The sequence below is a fragment of the Chenopodium quinoa genome, unplaced genomic scaffold, assembly GCF_001683475.1.
Source record: "Chenopodium quinoa cultivar QQ74 unplaced genomic scaffold, ASM168347v1, whole genome shotgun sequence".
NCBI lineage: Eukaryota > Viridiplantae > Streptophyta > Magnoliopsida > Caryophyllales > Amaranthaceae > Chenopodium > Chenopodium quinoa.
In genome coordinates, this window is record NW_018744996.1 from 2,269,255 (window position 1) to 2,296,617 (window position 27,363).

Here is a 27,363-nt window from a genome sequence, read left to right on the forward strand (position 1 = left end):
TGATGACAGTACAAAATATTATCTAGTAGATTCTGGATATCCGAATACCGTTGGATATTTGAGTCCAATAAAAGATAAAGATATTAGAACCCATTTGCCCGAATTTCGAAATGGTCCACCACCACAAGGCATACTTGAACTTTTTAATTATCTTCACTTCGAACAACGATCGAGAGATGTTTTGGACAATTAAAATCTCGATGGAAAATATTGACAATGATGCCAAATATGGACACTAAACATCAATTGGCAATTATGGTTGCTACATTCACACTTCACAATTTTATTCGATTACATGAGTTGGATATACCCATTGATAGCGGTATAGAAATCAAACCAAGAGCAGATTATGATTTGTTTAACGAGAATCGTAAAGCTGTAATGAAAGAAGTACAACTTAATATAGCGAAGGAAATTTGGAACTTCTTGTAATGAAAATTATATTTGTAAACGTTTATGATTTGGAGCTTATAATGAAATTTTAATTATTATCGTTTATTGTTTGTGCTATTTAATAACATAGAAAATGTAGTTAGTTCAAACAAACGATAAAATCAAATCTGATACATCATAAATCAATATAAATCAATAATAATTTATTTTTGATCTGATCTGATCTGAATTTATTTTTTCTGGTCTGATTTAATCTGAACTTATTTTTTCTGATCTGATCTGAACTTATTTTTTCTGATCTGATCTGAAATTATTTTTTCTGATCTGATCTGAACTTATTTTTTTTTGAAATAAGTAAAAATAAGGTGACCACTCCTTGTTCTCAACTTCTCACAGTCGCCTATTAGCTTCAGTCCGTCAGGCGTTGAGGCGTGAGAACAGAGGCGTCACTTCAGTCCGTCTGTCCCGCAACCGCAGCAACCCCGTCGCCGTTCACCGGCCGTTTTTCGTGCTCCATCACTCCTTGTTCTCACCGTCGGCCGTCGCCTATATAAGCTTCGTCCTTCAGGCTCAGGCGTGACTCGTGACTTCGTGAGGCGCACTTCAGTCCTTCTGTGAATTCGATTTTTTTTTGAGGTTAGTTTTAAACTTTTAATTTACACAATTACATTGCAATAATATATAAATTGATTAGATCTATATCAAATCATCAGTTTAAATGTTTAATTATCAAAATTATCAGATTATCTGTATATCACCGATTCACTGTATGAGTTGTTTTTTTTTTTTTTTTTTTTTTTTTTGGGTGAAATTTCTTGATTTTATTAGAGCTTGATTATCTGTATGACTTTATCAGAGCTTGAATGTTATGACTTGATTATCGTCACTTGATTATCTGTATGATTTTATTAATGCTTGAATGTTGTGATTTGTGAATGTGAGTTGTGGCCGATATTTGACCATTTGAGCCCTATTATAGATTTATAGTATTATTTCTATTTAATTGATAAATGATAATAGTTGTCCAACTTGCTTATTAGCTATTGAGAATGGTGATTGCTAATTTGGAGATTTGGGGTTGAAGGGTGGACAATGTATTTTTTTTTGTTCATTATACAAGATTTGGCTATTTGTTGATACTTTATGCGGTCGATGGACGATGATGGGACAACCTATTAATCAAATCCTGGATCCGCCACTGAATACTATAATTTGGGTTGATTAAATTGTGGGGTTTTTTGGAAACATTAATCTAATAATCTTGCGTGGGCTGTATAAATATTATCTTTTGAAAATTTTCTCTATAATATCTAAATATCATTGCAGTGTTCTCTTGAGTCTTTCTCAATTGACGCGTTTGATCGGAGCTTTCTCTCCTCTAATGAAGCATAAGCAGCTTTCAAGGTAAGATTGCTGGTTTAAACCGTGAATTTAATTGTTAATTTAGGTAATTTATCGTAATTTGTTGATGTAATGTAATGTAATGTATTGCTGCTGCTGCTAAATTTAGGTCTTCCAAAGCGAATTCCAATGGTGGCAGTGAAATTACAGAGAAATCTCGAGTTTGTGTGAAGAATTTGCCAAAATACCTTACTTTGAATCGTTTCAAAGCTCACTTTACCCAAATAGGGGAGCTCACTGATGCCATGCTTCTCCGTACCAAGTATTTTTCTTGCGTCTTCAATTTAAATTACTTCGTCCGTTACACGGTATTTGCAACGATTTGACATGAATAGTTGCAAATAATATGATATAGAAGTAGTATATTTCTTAAGCATGAACTAAATATTAATAACACTAATCGATGCTTGATTTGGACACAAATCCTTGAATCTTAAGTACTATTTTAGAGAATGCTTATACTTCTTATATGCAATACTACACTTAGGGTTGCATATATCATAACCGTTATATTTTTTTTACTAATTTGTTAGAGACGGGACGAGTAGGCGTATGGGCTTCCTTGGGTACAGGACTGAGCAACAAGCGGAAGAGGCTATCAAATATTTCAACAAATCCTATGTAGATTGCTGCAGAATTGTTTGTGAGGTTTGCTTTCCTGCTTCAAACAATAATTAATCCTCAATTACTATTCTGTTGTTGACCACTATACTTGTTTATGTACTATTTGGAGTCACTGCATTGTGCGTGTAATATATAGTTAGATTGGAGCAAATTACTTTATATAGATGGAGGAAGAGATAAAAGTGATGATCATTGATAGTTATTTTGTGGATGTACCATATAAGCTAAGCAGTTGCCCTTTTGGAGTTTATGGGAGGAATATGTAACAAGTGAAACTGTGAATTTTTAATTTTTTTTTTAATTTGTTTTTTAATTAAACAAGCAAAACTCTAATAGTTCCATCATAATTTTGAAAAAAAAAGGGAAATTTGTTCAAGTGAAAATTCTCAACCAAATGTACCCTTTGGATCTAAATAGAGCATAGATAAACTGCTATGACTATAATATGGATTTGGTTCGATTGGTTATAATGTGGATTTGTTTGGTGAATATTAAAATAACAAGGGGTAAGATAGAAGTTATAATGTTGGGTTTCGAGTTGTGGGTGCAAGCAAAGATGTAGACTTTGAGAAGAATTAGGTATAATAAAAGTAATAATATTGCTTATCTGTTCATGGCATTTGAACAACTTGAAAATTTTGATTATTTAAGTAGAAGAGGACAATGCAGAAGCACAGTATGGCACAATCAAAACATTAGATGGAGTTTAGGCACCAAAGTCTTCTAGTAGACTATTAGGAGTTTAGTTTTGATGAAATTGACCTGTAATTTCTGCATTGACCAATATAACATAATTTACTTCTAAATCTAATGCTTTGATGGAAAAATTACTGCTGCCACTACTAAAACTTTTCACCTGGTTGAAAAAATAGTGTTGTCACTACAAAGACTCTTCACCTGTACATACATACTTCTGCCGTTCCTTTTTTATTGCAACGCTTTGACTTGATGTTCAGCACATGATGAAGAATCTTTCATGGTATGTTGTCAGGTTGGTTGGAAATCTGCAGATCCAAATATTCCTCGCCCTTGGAGTCGGTACTCAAAGGAGAAAGAGAATTCTGTTGAAAAAAATATATTGGTTTCTGGCATTGATGCTAAAATAGAAAGGAAGACCAACAACAATATTAATGAAAGTTATGATCCTAAGCTTCAAGAATTTCTCCAAGTTATGAGGCCATGTTCTAAAAGAAAATTTTGGGCCAATGATCTAGAATCTCCTATGTGTAAACAAGCTTGTACCGCAAGAGAGAAGCCTGCTCAGTTAAATCAACAAGTTTGGAATAAGTCCATAGAAATAGATAAAAGTGCTCAAAAGGAGGGTGGGATGCATCATGAAAACCCAACAAAATCTCAAAAAATGGCTTGTGATTCTTCAGATATGGATTACTTTAAAAGCAGAATTAGAAAAGACTGGTCTGATTCACAAAGTGATACTGATGAAAATGGTATTAATTTAAGTCAGGGTAATGGTTGTCCTCTTCGAGGAATAATTCAGGAGCAGCAGGATATTCATGGAAACTTTGATTTAAAGAAACAAGAATGTATGCTAAAAGGTGGTCTTCACGATGAATCGATAAACTTTGGTAACCAAAGTTTTCATTTAGAAGATGCAGACAAAATGCTTCAAACCTCTCGTATTTATGTTTGGAATCTTCCCTATGCTGCAACGTTAGTCTTCTTGACTTGTTGTAGACTTGTGGGTTTTGATTGTTTTGTAAATATTGTCATCCTAATCCTTTTGGTTTGATGTGCATTACATATTTGATAGGGAAGATGAAGTGGAAGAGTTCTTTAATAAATTTGGAAAGGTCAAAGATGTCCATTTAGTCATTGATAAAGAGACTAAACAACCTAGAGGTTTTGGCTATGTTCATTATAACTCACCAGAAGAAGCTGCAAGGTATAATTCTAAGGCTCATCTGATGTGAATTATGCTGTTCAGTTATAGTTGGATGTTTGGTCTTGCAAATCTTGGTTAAGGGTAATAACTCTGATTTTTATTGGTGGAGATATAAAAGCTGTGCTTCTTGACTTGCAGTTACAAGTGATAACCATCAATGATGTAGTATAGTTTTTTCTCAAATCCAGTGTGTGCGAGAAGTAGAGATTTGATCCTCCCTTATGTTTATAGTTATGTAAAATACATATATATATATATATAATAATGTACTTGTCATGGTGTTGTCCCCCTCGATTCAGGGTACTTGGTGATCATATTTTCCAGGGGAGAGTTCTTCATGTAGTTCCAGCAGAAAATGCACGTGGTTTAAATAATTTAGAGTAAGCTTCTTTAAGGTCTGCTGTTAATTTATTTTATGCTAAATTTATAAATGTGGGTTTGATTCTTGATTCAACATCATACCAGAAACCATGTACCTGAGGGAAAAGGCAAAACATATAAACAACATAAGGAGGAAAAGAGGAAGGCCTTGGAAGCAAGTGGTGATACTCGAGCATGGAATACTTTGTTTATGCGTGCTGATACTGTATGCTCTATATTCTAATCATATTATATATAATTATCATTATGATTTAAGCTAAAGAATTTTAGTCATTGCTAATTGTCTAAGGGATGTTGATATGTTGCTCCTTGCTATGTGTATCTGGAAATTTTGAAGACCTAAAAAAAAATTGGTTCCATTTCACTAATTCACTATCCCCTCCCATCTTAAATTTTTCCCTATTCCCTTCTCCTCACCCTTCCCATCCTCCGACAACCATGACCGCCATCCCACCACTAATGCCGCCTCCACAACCTCCACCTGTCCCACGTCATCTTCTTTAATAGCACTGCTGCACTGGTTCTTATCTTTGACACATTTTACCATGCCAATATCCCTCCTAGCCTCTTGTCTTCTCTTCACCATCCTATAAATGATTATGGGGGTGTTGTGGCTGCTTATATTAGTGGTGGTCTGGTGGGTGGCTTCCGTTACTGAGGGTGGAGGGACAATTTGATTGATATGATGATGGTTTTAATGGTGCTGTGATTTTAGGATAATTGTTTGCCTTTAGATCCACTTTTCCATTTATGCTTGCTTCTTGTACTTACTTTCATTCATATCTGCTCTTAAGGTCATATATTCAAGTTTACTTTTTTAATAAGAAACACTTAGAGGTTTTCCTTCTTTTTTCCCCTCTTTTCATGACTACATAGGCTTATTTGTATGATCTACTTCTTTAGAAGAAAAGTAAATATGTCTAGATAGGTGTCCTATATCAGAACCAAATTATACAATTATGTTAGCTTAGCATACTAAAGCAATTGTATATCACAGGAGGCACGTCTAATAAATGTCATCTATGTCCTGCCATCTTGATGTCGGTATTATCTGCATGAGTCTATCTTGGAGCTTTCAATTAAAATAGTGGTTGAACCCTTTCCTCTCAGATTTTTTCCAGAAACTAAATTGTTGTCTTCTCTGAACATTCATTATTGCTACCAGTAACTATTGTATTTGAGCAATCATTGGGACTTATTATCTGGTTCTACACATTTTACTTTTGGTATTTGAGCAATCATTGGGACTTATTATCTGGTTCTACACATTTTACTTTTGTAGTGTATGTGCATTCTCAACTCTGTGTTCTGCTTATGGCATGAAGAGTAAGAACTAACTTTATATCAGTGACTTGGAAACACGAACAAATGCCTTGTAGAAAACTTCTTTTCTACTAATACTACCTCAGTTTCATATTGTTTGCAACCAAGTGGTATTATTTGTGATACATAAATTATTCCTTTGTTGCAAATAATACGAAATGGAGGTAGTATATGGTTCTTTGAGAATCTTGCTTCTTGCTTTTACAAGCATTTAATTATTTGGCATCCTGGAAAGAGCACTTTTGGTTTGGAACTCTGTGCATCAGAATTGTGAGGAACTTTTAAACTGAACTATTTTTGCTAATTAGAGTGTCAGTTCAACAATGGCTTTAGATTATGAATTTTGCTGGATGCTTTTAGAAAATGAGCATCCATCTCCTTTTCTCAGTTAGCTCTTTGCATGACTTCTCTGTGCTTTACTGTCTGTTATGTCTATGCCTTCTCCAATAATCTAGCTTTTATACATCAGTTGCTCCGATTTTTTTGCAGATTGTTGAGAATTTGGCTAGGAAATACGGGGTCAGTAAGAGTGACTTGCTAGATCGTGAAGCTGATGATGTTGCTGTACGCATTGCTCTTGGAGAAACTAGTATTATTGCAGAAACTAAGAAAGCTCTAACAAAAGCTGGAGTAAATGTGGTTTCCTTGGAGGAATTTGCTGCTAGGAAATCTGAAGGTGCTAATAGAAGCAACCATGTCCTACTAGTCAAGAATTTGCCTTTCAGTTCAAGCAAAGATGAACTCTCTGAAATGTTTGGCAGATTTGGGAGTCTAGACAATGTAATTTTTCCTCCAACAAGAACATTGGCGTTGGTACGACAATCTTATGCTAATTGTAGTTTATTGGTGCTTCTGTAAGGTGCATAATACCAATATGTTCAACTTCTGGTTTGATGATTTATCTCAGATAGTCGATTTGCTGTTCTTGTTAGTATCTCGTTTTGTTACTTCTGTATCCTCACTATACAATATCACTTCACCTTACTTCACCTTTTCTAATCTCGCTATGTTTTTCTTGTTGATTTTGTTTTTGGTTAAAATTATGATAGTTGACTTTACTTGCTATGAATGGCTGAGAGCAATATATAGGTCCTCATTGCTTCCTTAATGTTTTTTACTAGGTTATCTTTGTTGAACCAGCTGAAGCTCGTGCTGCTTTCAATTGCCTCCGTTACAAGCGTTACAGGCAAGTGCTTGTTTGTTCTTTTTTTCATGCTTCATGTGCCTATCTATCTCTGAAACAGGAAATTGGTAGGTTATTTCGTTTCTAATTTTGCCATCTCATCGATCTGATATTAATCACCTCAAATAAATAATGAAAGTGGTGAGATAACAAGATGTGAATTATTTGGACACTGTATGAGACACTATGTGGGATAGAGGTTAAACTATTTACTCTTCAAATCAAAATTCCTTATTCCATCTCATGCACCATTATTACCGGACTCTAGATCATGGCGTGAAATGCACATTCTAAGAGGCCATTTCCAAGTCTAATGCTGGTACTCGTGCTGTGAGATTTTGATGGCAGTAGATCAACTTGAGATGTTTGTATGTTCTAGTATTAGAGGAACTTATTTAGAAGGGGACAAAACAATGAACTGTCAGATTCAATCATAATGCTTCTCAAAATTTTCCCCCTTTTTGTGGGATTTAGGACATCCACTTACTTCCTATGCTCATATCAACTAAACAACTCTTCAAACTTTTACTTCCTAGGAATTTGTGGTTCCCCTGAATTTAGCTGTCAACCTAACTTACATATGTGCTCAATACTGGGGACTTTAATAAAGTTACAAATTACTACGGAGTAGCATTCTTGCTTTCCCTTGAATAGCTATTAATTTTCTCTCAAAATCATATCAATATAAGGACCCAGTTCCTACAATCTCACTATAAATAATATATTATACTTTATTTCATCTCGAATATATATGCCTTATTTCACCATGTTGAATTTCTGAGCTTACAGTTATTTCTGCCTCTTGATTGAGCTATTTCTGCCTTGTGATTGCATAAGATAGCCTGCTGACATACTTTTCATATCATTGCTGGAGCCACCTGACCTTAGAATATCCAGGTCAGGTGGCCTGGATCTATATAACTAGCTAATCTGTGCCTTTGAGAATTGAGATACCCTAAGACTGGGTTCACCTTAATAGCTCCATTTTCTTGAAATTTTGGCAAGTGGTGTTGACAAAGCCTCACTTGTTGATCTTGAATCTTGTAAGGAATGCATGCATATTTCTTTTTTGGAACTGAGATACCTTCTGTGTTTGCTTCACTTCCAAGCCCTATTCAATATTTTCTCTTTCTTTTGTGGGTGGAAAGTGACATTTTTGGACGTTGTTTCCTATCAAGTATATGATACATTGTCCATTGATATTTTGGGTTCAAGTATAATTGTCTTGTGCATGAGATTTAGATTGATATATTCCCTCCGTTCCAAATCATTGTTTGTTATCATAAACCTCATTGTGCCATTCTGTGGTCACATTCTACAACAGTGTCACAAATATTCTATAACACCTTTCCCTCAGGGATTCTATATTGTACTTGGAATGGGCTCCCAGCAATATCCTCTGTCAAGATCTGATGCCTAGTGATGACTCAAACAATGATGTTTCCGTGAAGAATCGAGAAGCTAAGGAAGTTTTACTAAAGCAGCAGCAACCTGAGGAGATGAACCAAGTTGAAATTGATTCTGACGGAGCTGAGGTTGGATGCACTATATATTTATTATGTCGTGCTCATGAAGACACTTTTCTAAGTTTAATAAATGATTGATTGGCGGATTTCAGTTACGAACTCTGTATGTGAAGAACCTTCATTTTGGCACAACCGATGAAAAGCTGGGGAAGTATTTCAGGGAAAACGCGAATGAAGGAAAGGTTTTGAGTGCCAGGGTAAGTATTTTGGGCTATTCCACATTTGATATTATATATGTTAGTTTTGTTCTGTCTGTTTAGGCTTCTGGTTGATGTTTTTAGGTTGTGAAGCACTTAGAAGGTGGGAAGTATGTCTCAAGTGGTTACGGGTTTGTGGAGTTTGATTCTTCAAAGACGGCAAATAATGTTCTTAGGGAATTACAGGTAGGTATTACGGAATAGTATTTTGCATCAAGTTCATATCTATTAAAATGGGTTTAATTTTGTAGCCGAATTCTGTTATACTGCATCATGTAGGGGACTATATTGGATGGACATATGTTGAAGTTGCAACTTTCTCAGCCCAAGAAAGATACGAAAGCTCTTGAGAAAGTTGAGCAGGGTCAAAGTTCCACGAAATTAATAGTTAGAAACTTGCCGTTTGAAGCAACAAAGAAGGAGTTAAGGCAATTGTTCAGTCCTTTTGGTCAGGTAAGTGCCATGCTTTGTCCACCAGAGAAATATTAGTGATTGTGCTCATTTCCTATTATATTATAATAAAAAATGGGCACTTAATTTTGAGACGGAGGGAGTATGTTCTTAATATGATGAAGGTAGACAAAGGTTACTCTTTTATGTCTGTGTTCTATATATGACGAAGGTAGATAAGGGTTACTCTTATATATAGTTCAATTTCAACTCGGCTCTTATCTATGTTAAATTGTTAATACTAACACTTCAAATTAGTGATTGTTACAATAATCTATAATCTCATTGTATTTCCTGAACACACAAAAGTTGGTATAATTTAGACCCACACTTGGCTTGTTAAATATGATACAGGTAAAAAGTTTGAGGCTTCCGAAGAATTATGGGGGAGCAGAACACAGAGGGTTTGGTTTTGTGGAGTATTCCACTAAGCAAGAGGCCCGGGAAGCATTGAAAGCGCTATCCAGGATCCATTTTTATGGGCGGCCGATGGTATGAATTGTGGTCATTATTCATATGTTGTTTATGCCTTAGTTATACATTTTTGGTTATTGAAGTACACATGTTTTTTAACATAAGCTCTCTTCGGATTATCTGTGTTGTGACATCTTCTTTCAACTTTCAGGTTACAGAAAGAGCAAATGAAGACGAAACTTTGGGAGAACTACGAGCAAGAATAGCAGCTCAATACGCCGATGATTCAGAGAAGATTACTAAGAAACGAAAGATTATGTAGCTTCTTTAGTTAATTAAAGTCCTCTATTAACATGCCCATGTTTATCTTGCTTGATTGGGTACTTCATGAGCAAAGTTCGGGACAGTTTAAAGTCCTCTATTAACATGTTTATCATTGATTATAGTTTATCAATAGATCCGCCGTGGTCCAGTTTGTTTTGTGGGAGTTAATACTTGTTTTGATTCATCTAGATATCTGATACATTTCCTGTAATTTATGAAAGATCAATGATTATTATTATGTTTATTATTATTATTATAGTTTGTGTTTGGGTTTGATCAATTTGGATCGTCAGGTCAAGTCGAGCTGTAGAGTATCCTATATTCCTATGTGGTTCGGGTTTGAGTCGAGTCATATTTGGGTTGGATTACGTCGGGTCGTCGTCCTGCAAGTTGTGTTGCATCTAGATCGGGTTAGAAATAAGTCAGATTAAGTTCAGGTTTCAACGGGTTAAAATGAGTCAAAGTCGTTCTTGGGTTCCGATCAGGTATAATTTGCGGATAATTTTCAGATCAACTAGTGATTGATTGATAGAGAATAGCCATAAATGGTGATATATACGATAAAGAATGCCATGTTTTAAACTTAGAATTTAATTTTATATACTTTCGATATACATAAAGTAAACGTGTTACTCCGTATTACTTCCTATTCATTAAAAAAAAATTATTACTATTAATTAGTAAATATAATAGTATAAAAACTTGAATAAAATTATTAAATAAACTTCGAGTATATAGATGAGTTTGGGTCAAAACAGGTTAGATTGAATCGACTTTTTATCCGATCAATTTCAGGTCGACTTAAGTTCAGGTCAGGTCAAATCGGTTTAATTTGAGTTCAAGTCGGATCATATCAACTTCGGATTGAGTTCAGGCCGGGTAAAATAATTGATATCACAGTACTTTCTCTATTCTTTATTGCTTGCTACATTTTTCACATTTGTAATGTTTATATTAGCTAATTGCTATACATTTGTATTTGATAATATGTTATCTCTTTCTCCCTACTCATCACATGATTTTTTGAATTTTTTAAATATGTTTCTATCTCTTTCTTACCTCTTTCCTTAATGTGTGTGTGTCTCTCCACTATATGTAGTGATTAGTAAATGACTGAAGATGTATTTTATATATGTAACTTTATAACTCTAAAATGCTTTTTTTTTTTTTTTTTTTTTTTTTTTTTTTTTAATGAACCTATTTTAATTATCTTTAGACAATGCCATCTAACAAAATTCTCGTGTTATTACATAATTCATCTCTATCAATTAGATGACACATGTTAACTTTTGACATTATTTATAAACTCTACTTTGACTAATTTTTGTAATTTATAGATAAGAAAAATATAGCTATATGGTATCTTGATTAGAACCCTCTTAATGTGTATTTTCAAAATAACTTTTTCCTAACTTTTTTTTTATAATTTTAATTATTGATAATTAAGAATGTTTACGATTGAATTTATGCATCGACAAACGTAATATAAGATAAGAATGGTGAAGTATTAATATTAATATAGATTAATACTCCGTATTCTGTACTTCGTATTTGTTTGTATTAAAAAAAAGCAAAAACAAATATTTGTGAAATAATAACAAATTCTGGAATGTATACGTGATATAAGTGCCCGCAAGGTTAACACCCTTGTGTATTGTGAGAGTTAAAAAAATGAAGTATTATACGTACTCGTTCGAGCAAATTAGCGGGAAACAAAACTTCAGTTCTCTCTCTTCTTCCTTTTTCATATGCTTCTCTTCTCTCTCTAAAAAATTTGAAAAACAGCTAACACCTGGATTTAGGTAAATTTTCTTCTTCATTCTATTAAATTCACCATTTCTATTGTTACTACTGATACAATGACTGCCAGCTCAAATCTTACAGAAAAAGTTTGTTATAACAATTCTGCTTAGGTGGCATTCTGTTATACCCATTTCCTTACTTACAAGGAGTTTGTTACAATTCTGTTATGATGAAAAGAAGGGTTTGTTAATAGTTGTAATAGCTATATAAATATTCTCCTGTATCTTCTTTTCATTATTCATTCAATAAAAAATATCAGCTCATTTTCTCTCTCTAATTCTTCTTCTTCTTTTGCTACTGTAATTCTGATGTTCTTCCTGAATCAATTCACTCTGTGAATTTCAATATGGTATCAGAGCAGGTTTGATTACTGCTTTCTGTGATTTCCGCATATCTTTCAATTTTTTTTTGATCGTTGATCATCTTTGAATCTGAAATTCAAAGCAATTTTTCTTTGATCAAAGTTTTTTTTTAGAGATTTTTTTTTTCAATAAAAAACATGGCAAACAATTCTCAAAATGGACAATCTGTTACACAAGATGTAGGTTCAATATACTACATTCATCCATCAGAGAATCCTACAGTTTCTCTGGTTTCTGAAAAATTCAATGGAGATAACTATGCAGATTGGAAGAGAGGAATGATTTTAGCATTTTCGATGAAGAATAAGCTTGCATTCATAGATGGAAGCGTGGCTAAACCAGAACCTGGAGATCCTTTGTACCACGCCTGGGAAAGGTGTAACAATATGGTGATATCATACCTTCTGAGATCCATGGATAACACGAGTGTTATGTTCCTTGCGACTGCAGAAGAAATCTGGAAAGATCTTGAGGATCGTTATTCAGTTATCTCAGGTGCACAGTTCTATTCATTATTATTATCATAGTTTGATCCTTTTTGTGTAAGTTTTATTCACTGCATTGCGTATGATATATAATTTCGCTGATGACTCTGTTTTCCTTAATTAATCAGTTTCTCTTTCTTGATGAATTTAGCTTTCGCTTGAAGATTTTCAATCAAGTATTGAGTTTACTGTTGGATTTTTGTTTTTTTTAGCTCTATTAACATATTTTGATGATGATTTCATTAGTTCAATTACACATTATTATTATTATTATTATTATTATTATTATTATTATTATTATTATTATTATTATTATTATTATTATTATTATTATTATTATTATTATTATTATTATTATTATTATTATTATTATTATTATTATTATTATTATTATTATTATTATTATTATTATTATTATTATTATTATTATTATTATTATTATTATTATTATTATTATTATTATTATTATTATTATAGTTTGATCATTTTTTTTGTAAGTTTTATTCACTGCATTGTGTATGATATATAATTTTGCTGATTACTCTGTTTTCCTTAATTAATCAGTTTCTCTTTCTTGATGAATTTAGCTTTCGCTTGAAGATTTTCAATCACATTGTAATTTTACTGTTTTATTGTCGTTTTTCAGCTCTATTAACAAATTTTGATGATAATTACAATCTTAGAATAATTTAAGTTATGATTGTGTTTGAATATGTATGTATGATCTATGATGAATTTCATGTTTGGTACTATAATAAAATGTCATTAATTCTCTGCTTATTCTTTTTCTCGGTTGAAGTGATGACAGAGAATGAGATAGAGATACAATCATACAAGGTAATGTGAGGACGAAAATCGATAAACTGCCTCCCGTAAGTGGAAAATTGAATAATTATCGCAATTGATCTTTGATTCACTATAATATTCTTACTGAATTTCCTTTTGATTGATTTTTTTTTTTTAATTTTTTTTATTAGGATATATGGAGGAATATTGTTTTGAGATTGGATAGAAGCTCGATGTACAACTTGATATGTTCTGGGACTTGGATTGCGGATGTCATCATCTCCGATAACTCATTGTGGAAGGAATTGCTTCTTCGTGACCTCCGTATGACAATGCCAGTAGACGGAATTTCAGATTTGGAGGATGTGACTTGGAAGGATACATATGACACACTATATTCAAGGCAGCACCCCAGTACAATCCCATCTATGTATATGCTGACTGTCTAATGGGTATGACCTGACCTGACCTGAACAACCCTAAACTTGTACATTATTGCTTGTTAGTGATCTAAATAGAGTAAAAATTGTTGGCAGCTGGAGCCAGGCTCGGAGGTGTGATCATGTCATCAAGCGTATGGGTTGGAGCATTAGATCATGCGCTTAGTGCTGACTTGAATCAACATGGACACTTTGTGTCTAATCTCCTTCCAGGTTTATGGGTTACAGGTATATATTTATCTTAGTGTAATGTTATATACTAGTATAATAATATGAATTGGTTCCGGTTAGTTGTTAATTATGTAAGCTATGATGACACCTTAGCTTGGAGAGAACTCTCACCATTGCTGTATCTCTCAATCAACAATAGTTGGAGGTTGAGCATGTTGATGTTGTGCTGCATTTTTCAATAACATTAAGTGAGTGAGTGAGTATGCAAGCTAAGCTTGAGAAACATTAGAAAGATTAGTTTATTTGAGAAGAGAACAAATTAAATTAGTGCTTAACATAGAATTTGTAGTACTCTGTATAGTAATGAGATGAAGAGCCTTCTTATTCAATTTGAGATACTTCATAGATATAATCCTTGGAGAGATAGATAGATTGATATAATTTTTTATGGTAATATTACCTCACATATATAATTGACAGCTAACAGTTTTTTTTTTTTTTTTTTTCTTTTTTTCTTTTGAAGATGTCTATAATGGAATCTGCCCTTATTGTGAAGCTGTGTGTGACGAGACCATAACCATGTTATCCCTGTGGCATTCAAAGCTGCATCTGATGGATGGATTTGAGGAATTTTGTCCGGATATTATAGACATAAAACATACTGATAGTCGAAGTGGTTTCATAGTTGATCCATCAGCAGACTCTTTGGCTTTGGCTTTGTCTAATCTGCTGGATAGCCGTAGTATCAAGATAGATGGCCTGGGCTTGGAGTACATAGTGTCAGAGCAGGGATTAGCAGTTGAGTTCACTGATGATGAAGGTAATTACATGTTCAAGTTGTTAAACAATATATATGGTTATCATCATTTAGACATTTACAAATTATAATATAGCATCATTCCTAATGTTTATTTTCAGCAAAGAAATTAGAGACTGAGTTCAAGATCACAAGAGACAGCATGAATAGAGTAGTTGCAATTCAAATTCAGCATATTGGACATCATATTCCATCTATGAAAGATTAGATCGAGAGCTACACTGTACCAGCAGTGGGTCAAAACCAGAAATCAGGTTTAGCACACCTTAGGAGTTCAGTCTGCCATGAATAATTCGTCTTCTTAGTCTGAGACTATACGATCAGAGAAATTGGATATGAATATAGTTTCTGTGTGAATACTTGAACTGCTACTTTCCTCTATGATCGGCATTCTCTCTCTACGATATTACATTTCTTTCTTAGTAAATAGTAATGACATTGAATAGTTATTACAAACAATTACCTCATTTGACAGTGTATATATAACAAGTTTCTCTCAGAAAAGTACCTTACATTGTTGCTTGTTATTTTTGCTGTTGTTACACTCTACCTCTAGATAATCATCATCTAACAATTCAATATACGCATCAAGTAGTAAGTTATTTCTATTATTATTATAACCATATCAGATTTTAATTTAACTTTGCCAGATAAAAATTAAATTGTCAAGCTGAAATAGTTTGGGTGATATCTAGAAGAAAACTATTTAAGACTCTTGACTCTTCAACTTGAACCTTAAGAGCCAGCTAGCCCACACAAAACAAAAAGTCAAGTTGGAAACAAGAAGAAGACACTGACACCGCCACACAGGCAAGGAAACGAAGACACCCGCAAATGTAATAAGTCCATCATACCACGTCAGACATATCACATTGAAGCTTTGTAACAGAGTCTCCACGACCCAATTCTTCAAAATATCCATAAGCTATGTAGGCCTTTGGCCCCATATCTGGCATCCAAGATCCCTTGGGCAATTTGGTAACCAGATTTAATACTCCTTTTTCGTGGATGTGTGTACTCTTTAAATGGTAATGCACGAATAAATTCAGCACCATGGCGTGGCAATCGCTTCTCAAATTTGATAGTATGAGGCCGATCATTTAACTTCAGCATCACAGGCCACCCAGAACAATCAAATTGACATGTGGAATATCCTTTGAAGAATTGGTAAAGATTGGCTTCAACCTACAGTTAATTTTATTTCAAAAGTGAGCAAGAAGAGCTAACTGAAAATGAAATCAAAAGTATCAGCATATAACACGAAAAGGATATTAAATCAAAAACATCAAAATAGTTTATTTGTAATAGTAACAGAAATTAAGATTAGCCCAATACTAATTTCTACCCTAAAAGTCAAAAAATAATAAAACTCGTGTTTTTTAAAGTCCTAAAATGTCAACCAATGTGGGCGATGTTGGAATGAAAGACCAGTTAGATGGAGCAAAAAGGAAGAGGATGAAAAATTTCGGTATGGTTTGGTTTTCTTTTGAAAAACCGAATTTAAAACGGTGTGTGTAGAGACCTGATTGTGTCTCCCCAAAAGCCAAACTCAGTGATGAGTATCTTTCACGTCTTTTATTATCGAGTTAGGTAAAGAGTTGAAGAGTCTCGTGAATTTCCTTTAGCCTTGACCATTTCTAACCTTTCCTTAAATGTTTTAATCCAAAATCATTTATTTCGTGTCCTTAAATCCAAAATCATTCATTTCGTGTCTTTGAAAATCATTCATTTCGTGTCCTCTTTATAAAACGTCCAAACCTAATTATTTTGGTCCGTAATCCTGGTCCAATTATTGTGTAGTTGGATGAGGCTTGAAAAGAGCTTTCCAACGATTTGCATAAGCCCAAATCCAAATTATAACGAAGAAGTTATAGCCAAAATACTAAACCGAGTCTTACCTGCGACCCAATGACCATCTGGAGGGTCCATTAACCTTAACATCATTCCTAAACCAATTAGGATTTATTATAAGCTTCTAAAATCCTCTAGAAGGTTGTTTTCAGTCCTAAATCCCTTAGGATTTATTATTAGCTTCTAGAATCCTCTAGAAGGTTCTAATTTATCCAGTTTTTGAAAAGATAAAGATTTAAGAATTTTACTTCGGATAAAACACTTGTTTTTCAAGGATTTTAATTCTGATAAAATTAGAATACGTACGGAAATTCGATTAACCCAATTTGATTGAAAGTCGGATTCCGTGCGGATTCTATCTTCTAAAAGCATTGCTGAGCGATAGAAATATCGCGCTGCGATAAGCCTATCGCGTCGCGATAAGCTTATCGCGCGGTGATAAATCTATCGCGTCGCGATAGAAACCTGTTTTACTTGAGTCGGATTCTGGCTCTTTTCTGATCTTCAACCTTCTTTTTTCCCTATAAATAGAGGTCGTTTCACCCCGTTTTCAGTCATCAACAAGCTTGATCATCAACAATCATCATCTAATCCCCTCTCTAAGCTAAAAGCTTTTCTCTCTCTCTCTCTCTTTTTTCCTGCCTTAGCCTAGCCTAAACACATCCCAACACCTTCTTGATATCATACACCATACTTCCTTCACGAGCTTCGAATACTCCAAGCCAATCTCGTAGTTGCTTAGACCTTGACGTGAAAGGTTGATAGTTCTGAAGGTTTGGTCCCAAATCTATATTTCAATTCTTTGATTAGATTTATTGTAACACCCCCAGATTTCGAGTCTTTGTAAAACAATAAGAGTAACCTTTTTACCTTTCAAACCCAACCATCGAACCTTGGGTGTGTTACTGCTACACTTATTTTCCGTAGAAAACAAATGCAAAGCAAAACAAAATACCATTTTATAAACTAAGTGATCTAAGTGGCGGCAAATTAAAGTAGTCATTACATCCAAACTGTAACATTTTAAATAAAGTAAAAATAAATAAATAAATTCGGAAGTAAACTAAATTGTCTTAGCTACGTGATTATTCTAACGTCTCCTCACACGTAACCGAGTACCCTCTTACCAACCTGCAAAATAAATCGGAAACAAGGAAAAAGAGAAAAATCCCAAAATTAGATAAATTGAGTAATTCCAACTCCATCCCGTAAAATAAATAATTTTAGTTCGAAAACATCTTACACAACACAATTTCATCGACATTATAATACTAAGCCAAAATCAAGTTGTCACACAACAATTTATTACTTAGTTAAGAAAGGGAAAGAGAACGCCAGTAAGCCGGGACTAGTCCCTGTCACCACCTGCTTTACAGAGGGTCGTGCGCAAACCCAAATGGCCATAAATTAAACAGAATGTCCCTAGTGTGCACACCCCTCACTAATACTCATTAATTAGGAGGAAGACTAAACAGCAAAATACGTTAATTTAAACCAACTAGTAGCAACCATAACTACTAGTGGGCAACCTGCTCTTCACCCTTTCAGGTTTCATTTTCCTTCTTAATTTTAATGTACATTTAATAGATTAAATTGTCCGATCACATTGCACACAAGTATTGCACAAATCAATTTAATCCCAAGTAACAATGTTTTAATTTCAGTATCATTAGAACATAGTCATTTTACGTGACATACTAGTTACAACTCGTTTCCCAATAGGCCTTGGAGACCATCAATCACATATAATCATCCAATTCCCAAGATTTTAATTATAAAAAAAAAACTTATACGATACCAATTAATCAAATTTTCGAAAATATTTATACTAGTACACAGATATAGAAAACTAGTATATAATTTGATTCCATAATATCTTACAGTAACACACTCATCACATATAATTACACAAGCACATAGTTGGCACACAATATTTCAAAACAATTTCCTAACGGGATTCTAAAGATGATGGACATTGAAAATTACCTTGAGTTGCGCGTAAAGTCTCAAGGTAATTAACCTCCGAAACGTTCACCTAGTAGCCTTCACCGTCTACAAATAAACGGGTCTAAGTTAGTCTTAGTACACTAATAATCGAAATAGTTAGACCACATTACTGACACTTGTTAATATCCATTATAGTAATGAACCAATACTTCATCATTACGTAAGAAAGGGAAAAAAAAAGTAAATTGTTTTTTTTTAAAAGAAAAAAAAGAAAGAAAAAAAAAATCTGCAACACTTTAAAAGCTTGATAAGGTGATTAATTCATCTTTCCACCATTGATACTCGCCTACTATAATACTAAGAATTGTCTTACAGTTACGAAAAAAAAAAAAAACAAAACCCCTTTTAAATTTTGTTTTTGTTTTTGAAATCATACTCCTTAACTATGAATCGTAAGAAGCCATATAAAAAAAATATAACTCAAGGTCAATGAATGAAGACGTAGTTCGTAGTGGGTTGGCTGACAATTATTGTCAAGAAAGATGAAGGTGAAGGACCATGGCTTACCACTATACTCAACAATTATGGTTGGTATTGTAGCATATAATACAAATTAAAGAAGAATATGTTTAAGGAAAAAGAAAAAGTAAGCTTCGTGAATTTATAAAGTTTGGGTGGGATTGGGAATTTATAAATTTAGTGTTGTGAAGGTGGATTTATCCAGAAGTTCTACAACATATGGTTGGTATTGTAGCATATAATACAAATTAAAGAAGAATATGTTTGAGGAAAAAGAAAAAGTAAGCTTCTTGAATTTATAAAGTTTGGTTGGGATTGGGAATTTATAAATTTAGTGTTGTGAAGGTGGATTTATAATAGAAGTTCTACAAGGTAAGAATTGATTTTCAAATAAGTTTGTTGTTGATTTCAACCCGATAAAACCAACTCTAGGAAATCAATTTCTCTTCTTTTTTCTTTTTTTTTTTTCAAAGATCAGTTTTTGGAAATTATCCAAAATCAGTTTTTTTGTTTTTTTTAATAAATCCGAAAATAAAAATAATAATTATTAAAAAATTTACTATAATATATAAATTTGAAAAATAATTATAATTTAAAAGTTTATACTAGAAAAATCGTTATTAAATATACTAAAAAAAATTTGGGGTATTACATTTATTGTTTGATTTAATCTTTTCTTGAAGTTACTAACGTGTGTGTTGTTTTGATAAAAAGAAGTACGAGACATCAAAGTGAGTAGATCTTTTATCCTTATTCCTTGATTTTGATATATAAATTATGTTTAAGATATTATATTAATTCCTAGTATCACGTTAGGATGTCTTTATGATTTCTAGTATCAAGGATATGTTCTAATATTTCTAATATCATGCTTCTTGGTATCATGTTCAGGCTAAAGCTTTTATTTTTGTTATTTAGTGACATGCTAGGTTTTGTTATTAATCCGTTTAGTATCATGCCTAGGGTCTTGCTAATTATGCTTGAGGATATTATTATGATGATGAATTGTTGTGTCAATTATACATTGCTTGATTTTTCATGATTTATTGTTATTGCTTGATCACACCCTTTCTTGCAGGTTTAAAGGGAATTTGTACTTGAAATCACGCCTAATAAGATAATTAATAATTTGATTTAGGTTAATATGATTTTAATTCAAGTGATCACCAATAATAAATTTGATTGTGCATTAATAATCAACCAACATAGATTAAACAGGTTTAGGGCTAACTTGTTGGATGTATGTTGATTGAAAAGCGCACATGAATATCATAAGAATTAAGTTAAGGCCGTTTTAGGGTGGGTTCAATCTCTTTTAGGTTGGATTCGTACCATCACCCCCGAATATCCAGTCATGGTTCCAGACCACTATATATGGAGTTAGCGAAGTCCGTGATCGTGAATAGGGTGTAACCTTCACACCCGTGAACGGTTTACAAGTTCCTAAAACTTGTTGGCGACTCTTCTATTTCTAGCTTCTTTCCCTTTGGACGCCACCATGCCTAAAAGCATGATTACCGTGGGGCTCAAAGTTGATGTTTGAAATATTCCCTACAATGTGGTTTGGTTCGGTTTCAATAATAATATGGTGCGGTGTGGTTTGAAAAATCCCAAAACCGGATTAATGTGGTTTGATTTTGGTTTGGGCTATAAACCACATAGCAAACTGAACTTTTACCCCTAATAGAAACGGAGGGAGTAATTAAATTAAAAAAGTTATTCAATAAAAACTGTAATATTACCGTTTAGTGAACATAAAAATTATGTTACCGTTGATATAGCCGTTGAAATGCTTTGCTTTGTTTAGCTTTTTATTTTATTTTTTTTAAAAAAGAAAAAGGTACATGGTCAGTGCCTCAGTGGGTTTTGGCGTGCTATTGTGCAAATTGGGATCACTTGATTTTTTGGGAGGCTTCCAATCAAAATAACCTCCACAAAAATAATTAGTAAATAGGAAAGTAGTTTCATTGGTGGGAAGGTCCCCATTTTCATTTTTTGTCAAATGGAGACCCTAATTTCCAATGAATGTGGATGCTCTAAGAGCACCTACAATGGGTGACTCAAGACCCTCTCCACAATACTCCTTCTCCTATTTTGAGGTAGCTCATAATTGTGGATGGTGACTCATGAGGTGAGGCTCCTCCCACTTCCAAGTCATTGACCGTCTCGGCACACGAGCCTAGTAACAAACATGCAAATGAAGATGACAAGTGACAAATTTTTGCATTTTCATTTAAATTTTTTGCCCAAAATTAACATAAAACAATTTTTTAATTGTCGGTAGGCTAGCTCACCATTGTGAAAAAATAAATGAGTGACTCATAATAGTGACTTAAATTAGTGAATATAATGTGGAAGAGTTAAAATTGGAGAGAGAAATTGTGAGCTACTCCACCAACGTGGGTGCTCTAACGGGCGTTTGCCATGTGGGAATGAGCATTTGAAGAAGATAGGGGTGGGAGTGGTATTAAGAATGAGAATTCAAGTTCTGGGCTTGTTAATGGCTTAGTTGGTATGCTTTGGTGAAATAATTTATTTGGTATGCTTTGGTGAAATAATCCTTTGATGAAAAGAGGGCAATAATGGTAGCTCACTATTCGGGGTGGTCCATACTATAAAAAAAGTATATGAGAAGCACTCTCCTCTCATCATTTCTCATTTTATGCATGTCATCAATTTATTATACAAAATTGCTACCCACAAGATTCGAACTTACAACTGCTAATTCTAAAACTAAGTGACTTACCACCAAGCTACACTACACGAAACCAACAAATTGGCAACGGTTCAAACCCCCCCAAAGGCAACGGTTTTGAACCGTTGAGTATTTGAGGGTTGCCAAATCCCAAAAAAATTGGCAACGGTTCAACAACTCAAGCAATTGGCAACGGTTAACCGTTGCCATTGAATATGCTGCATTTTTTTTTTGTTTTTAAAAGTAAAACCGTTGCCAATTGCTTGAATTAGCAACGGTTAACCGTTGCCAAAGCCAATGGCGCGCTTTTTTTTTATTTTTTATTTTAAAATAGTGGCAACGGTTAACCGTTGCCAATTACCTGTATTGTTTTTTTTTTTTTGGCTGCATTAATAATATTGACCTGTTTTTTGTTTTTTTTTTTGCTGCACTAATATTGACCTGGTTTTTTTTTTTTTTTTTGTGGCTGCAATATTATTATTAATATAATAATTATTATTATTATATTAATATTAATAATAATAATAATAATAATTATTATGATTATATATGATAACAGTAACAATAGTTAGTAACATTAATAACAAAACATAAATAATTAATAATAACAATACCAAGAGATGATATAATAAATTAGAAAAATGTTTCATGTATAGTACATAATTAATAAGATAAGGCTAGGATTGATGAAGAGATGATATAGTACAAAAATGTATGACGATATTTACAAATTAAATGTGATGTAGGTCGCCAACATCTCCCGAATTACATGGAGTTCCTTGCAAAACTTAGAATACACAAAACATGAGTTAGTAGAAGTGAAATAATAATAATTGGGGTTAGTTATAGGTGACTAATGCTTGAGATTACAAGAAAAGAGCAAGTAAGAGGTTTTGGGACGCAATTTCAACCAAAATGGCTCAAGTAAGGCCATTTTGGCTACTATGATGCCTATTTTCTATATTTGTTGTCTATTGAACTCATAACTAGTTAAAACATGTCATAATCACTTAGTTATAGGTGGCTAATGCTTGAGATTACAAGAAAAGAGCAAGTAAGAGGTTTTGGGACGCAATTTCAACCAATATGGCTCAAGTAAGGCCATTTTGGCTACTATGATGCCTATTTTCTATATTTATTGTCTATTGAACTCATAACTACTTAAAACATGTCATTATCGCTTATTTATAAGTGAATAATGCTTGAGATTATAACAAAAGACCAAGTAAGAGGTTTTGGGACGCAATTTGCTTCAAAATGGCTCAAGTAAGGCCATTTTGGCTACTAGGATGCCTATTTTCTATATTTCTTGTCTATTGAACTCATAAATAGTTAAAACATGTCATTATCATTTAGTTATAGGTGACTAATGCTTGAGATTACAAGAAAAGAGCAAGTAAGAGGTTTTGGGACGCAATTTCAACCAATATGGCTCAAGTAAGGCCATTTTGGCTACTAGGATGCCTATTTTCTATATTTGTTGTCTATTGAACTCATAACTAGTTAAAACATGTCATAATCACTTAGTTATAGGTGACTAATGCTTGAGATTACAAGAAACGAGCAAGTAAGAGGTTTTGGGACGCAATTTCAACCAAAATGGCTCAAGTAAGGCCATTTTGGCTACTAAGATGCCTATTTTCTATATTTGTTGTCTATTGAACTCATAACTAGTTAAAACATGTCATTATCACTTAGTTGTAGGTGACTAATGCTTGAGATTACAGGAAAAGAGCAAGTATGAGGTTTTGGGACGCAATTTCAACCAAAATGGCTCAAGTAAGGCCATTTTGGCTACTAGGATGCCTATTTTCTACAATTCATGTCTATTGAACTCATAACTAGTTAAAACATGTCATTATCACTTAGTTATAGGTGACTAATGCTTGAGATTACAAGAAAAGAGCAAGTAGGAGGTTTTGGGACGCAATTTCAACCAAAATGGCATACCTCTTCAAGCTGACGTGTGTCTGTACAATGACTCATCACTATGTCATACATGAATCTCATCACGTATAGGCCACAGTCAACTCCGTTTTCCTGTTGTGCGCACTAGCATGAGGAACAAAGCACATGAATCAAAATGCATAGCAAATAAGCAACGTCTTAAGCATTGTACATTAAGAAAATCACAACATCATGGGTGAATTACCTTGGGTGCTTTCCATGTAGGACCTCGAGGAGATCGAGGATTTATCTTCTTCATGGTACTACAAAAAAACAAAGTAATAAGTTCAAATTTGACTAGTATAATCAATACATATGAGTTAAAATACCAAAATGAATAACAAGAAGTGAAACAAACTAGATGCTTACTTTTGCAGTATGGACCTCACGAGGCGCTTTCTTACTTGAGGTAACCGAGCAGAATCAAAGTAGAAGATTGTGTTACTGGAAACACAAATCACAAGTAGGGTCCAATGATAACTACACACGAGACAAACAAATCAATGGTTAGCCTGTTTCAACAAATAAACCGGGAAAACAAATGAACTTGACTAGCATAATCAGACGTACTCCTCATAGTATGGGACGAATATAAACTTGTCTACTGCACTCACTGATTGCCTGATACCCCGTTCAGCATAGTACAACACGTCAGCGGAGTTGCCTAAGATTCTAGCAGTGGACATCTGCTCAGGGCACAACCACCCAACTTGACAAGGAGATTCAAGCTCCCATATTTGCTCCTGGAGTGCTCTGCATGCATGATATATAACACAATGTTAATCGAAAACAAACCGACAAACACCACTAAACTGAATAACATAAATTGAGTACCAGTTGAATTACCTCATGGATATTTGAATGAGGGAAATGTTAAGCATTGCACCACTTAGAAATTCCTTCACATCTTCTTTGAATAGCCATGCCGTTGCATCATCATCGTAGTGGAACATTTCCTTAGGAAGTTGGATTTGGATGGGGCTGTCATTAGGCAACACGCAAACACGGTTGTGCAAATAAGCTAACTCCTGAGATAGCGATTGAAGCACCGTGTATTCAACTAATGGAGTAGCTTGCGTAGCTGAACCTCGTGAAGGGCTCTTCGCCGACGCCTTTCCACTCACCGATCCATGTTCACTTCTGTTCTTTGGCCCCTCCACCCTCTTCTTTGGCGTTTGGCTTTTCCTCGATGGCTAATAAGTATGATCACACAAATGGTTAGAAAAGATTTCCATCCAACTCATGGGAAGAAAGGATTAAAGCGTGAAATCTAAATCTTAATTACCTGGTTCATCAACCGTATCCAAGCAGATGGCCATTGCACAAAACTACCTTTTGCTGCCCAGAATGTAGTGAACTCATCCTCCTCCACGGGCACAGGTATTAAGAGGTCCTCGGACCCGAGAACCACAGAATGGATCCCGACAGAATAATGCTCAGGCAGAAGAGGTCGAAGATGGACCGTACCTTGTTCGGCCGATTGTGCACTACCATAGGCAACAACATGCAAAGGTCCATCATATGATTCGCCCGGGTGAAGAAGTTCACAATGGGTCTCTTCCTGCACCAATTACAAAGATACTTCATTTACATATTCATAACTAAGTATCTTAGGTGTAATATAAGAGTTAAATCAAGCATTGAGCTAAAATCACGGAAAATGGGCAAGTTAGAACTCATTTAGGCCATTTCGAGCCGTAAATTCTCTAAATGAACCTAAAACTTGTGAAATTGCTTTTTTTAGGTTGTTTCAAGCCATAAATATTCATAACTAAGTATCTTAGGTGTAATATAGGAGTTAAATGAAGCATTGAGCTAAAATCACGGAAAATGGGCAAGTTAGAACTCATTTAGGCCATTTCGAGCCGTATATTCTCTAAATGAACCTAAAACTTGTGAAATTGCTTTTTTTAGCTTGTTTCAAGCCATAAATATTCATAACTAAGTATCTTAGGTGTAATATAGGAGTTAAATGAAGCATTGAGCTAAAATCACGGAAAATGGGCAAGTTAGAACTCATTTAGGCCATTTCGAGCCGTAAATTCTCTAAATGAACCTAAAACTTGTGAAATTGCTTTTTTTAGGTTGTTTCAAGCCATAAATATTCATAACTAAGTATCTTAGGTGTAATATAGGAGTTAAATGAAGCATTGAGCTAAAATCACGAAAAATGGGCAAGTTAGAACTCATTTAGGCCATTTCGAGCCGTAAATTCTCTAAATGAACCTAAAACTTGTGAAATTGCTTTTTTTAGGTTGTTTCAAGCCATAAATATTCATAACTAAGTATCTTAGGTGTAATATAGGAGTTAAATGAAGCATTGAGCTAAAATCACGGAAAATGGGCAAGTTAGAACTCATTTAGGCCATTTCGAGCCGTAAATTCTCTAAATGAACCTAAAACTTGTGAAATTGCTTTTTTTAGGTTGTTTCAAGCCATAAATATTCATAAATAAGTATCTTAGGTGTAAGATAGGAGTTAAATCAAGCATTGAGCTAAAATCGTGAAAAATGGGCAAGTTAGAACTGAATTAGGCCATTTCGAGCCGTAAATACTGTAAATGAACCTCGAACTTGTGAAATTGCTTTTTTTAGATCGTTTCAAGCCATACATATTCATCACTAAGTATCTTAGGTGCTAGTTAAAAAAAAGAAAAAAAAAACCAAAATGAGTGCAAAAAAAAAAAAAAAGAACCTGCCCAGCCAGGCAGGCAGGCAGGGACCTGCCCTGCCAGGCACCTGCCCAGCCAGGCAGGCAGGGACCTGCCCAGCCAGGCAGGGACCTGCCCAGCCAGGCAGACAGGGACCTGCCCAGCCAGGCAGGCAGCCCAGCCAGGCAGGCAGGGACCTGCCCGGCCAGGCAGGCAGCCCAGCCAGGCAGGCAGGGACCTGCCCTGCCAGGCACCTGCCCAGCCAGGCAGGCAGGGACCTGCCCAGCCAGGCAGGGACCTGCCCAGCCAGCCAGGCAGCCCAGCCAGGCAAGCAGGGACCTGCCCTGCCAGGCACCTTCCCAGGCAGCCAGGCAGGCACCTAGCCAGGCAGCAGCCTAGTCAGGCAGCCAGCCCAGCCAGGCAGCTGCCCAGCAGCCTGCACACGCATGTGATGCATGTGATTTTTGTGCATTTCGGCCATTTTCGTGATTTTCGGTGAATTTCTATGATATTGGTGCATTTCGGTGTTGTGATACTCATGAAAATTTTGGTTTTTTCTTATTTTTTTTTTCTTATAAACTAATATCCTTTGTTCATAATATTTAACAAGGAGTAGAAAGAGAAGGATGAGGAGGAGAAGGAGAAGGAGAAAGAGAAGGAGGAGGATAAGGAGGAGAATGAGGAGAAGGAGAAGGAAGAGGAGAATGAGGAGAATGAGAAGGAAGAGCAAACAACAACAACACATGACATCAACAAAGCATACTGACAACA

At 34.5% G+C, this 27,363-nt stretch overlaps 2 protein-coding genes across 2 annotated transcripts; both read left to right on the plus strand.

The window, feature by feature from the left end:
- The first annotated feature begins 771 nt into the window (after window positions 1-771).
- Window positions 772-10,375, plus strand: LOC110707296 (multiple RNA-binding domain-containing protein 1-like). Its single transcript, XM_021885314.1, has 16 exons — window positions 772-1,029; window positions 1,720-1,797; window positions 1,904-2,056; window positions 2,328-2,442; window positions 3,410-4,089; window positions 4,190-4,321; window positions 4,621-4,701; window positions 4,787-4,907; window positions 6,515-6,838; window positions 7,147-7,211; window positions 8,566-8,743; window positions 8,827-8,931; window positions 9,016-9,117; window positions 9,211-9,384; window positions 9,736-9,873; window positions 10,007-10,375. The coding sequence occupies exons 2-16, from the start codon at window positions 1,775-1,777 to the stop codon at window positions 10,115-10,117; spliced, it is 2,502 nt and encodes an 833-aa protein (XP_021741006.1). The 5' UTR covers window positions 772-1,029; window positions 1,720-1,774; the 3' UTR covers window positions 10,118-10,375.
- Window positions 10,376-14,243: 3,868 nt separating this feature from the next.
- LOC110707126 lies at window positions 14,244-15,531 on the plus strand. Its single transcript, XM_021885139.1, has 2 exons — window positions 14,244-14,986; window positions 15,085-15,531. Exons 1-2 carry the CDS (start codon window positions 14,746-14,748, stop codon window positions 15,189-15,191), a joined length of 348 nt encoding a protein of 115 aa, XP_021740831.1. The 5' UTR covers window positions 14,244-14,745; the 3' UTR covers window positions 15,192-15,531.
- Window positions 15,532-27,363: the final 11,832 nt, after the last annotated feature.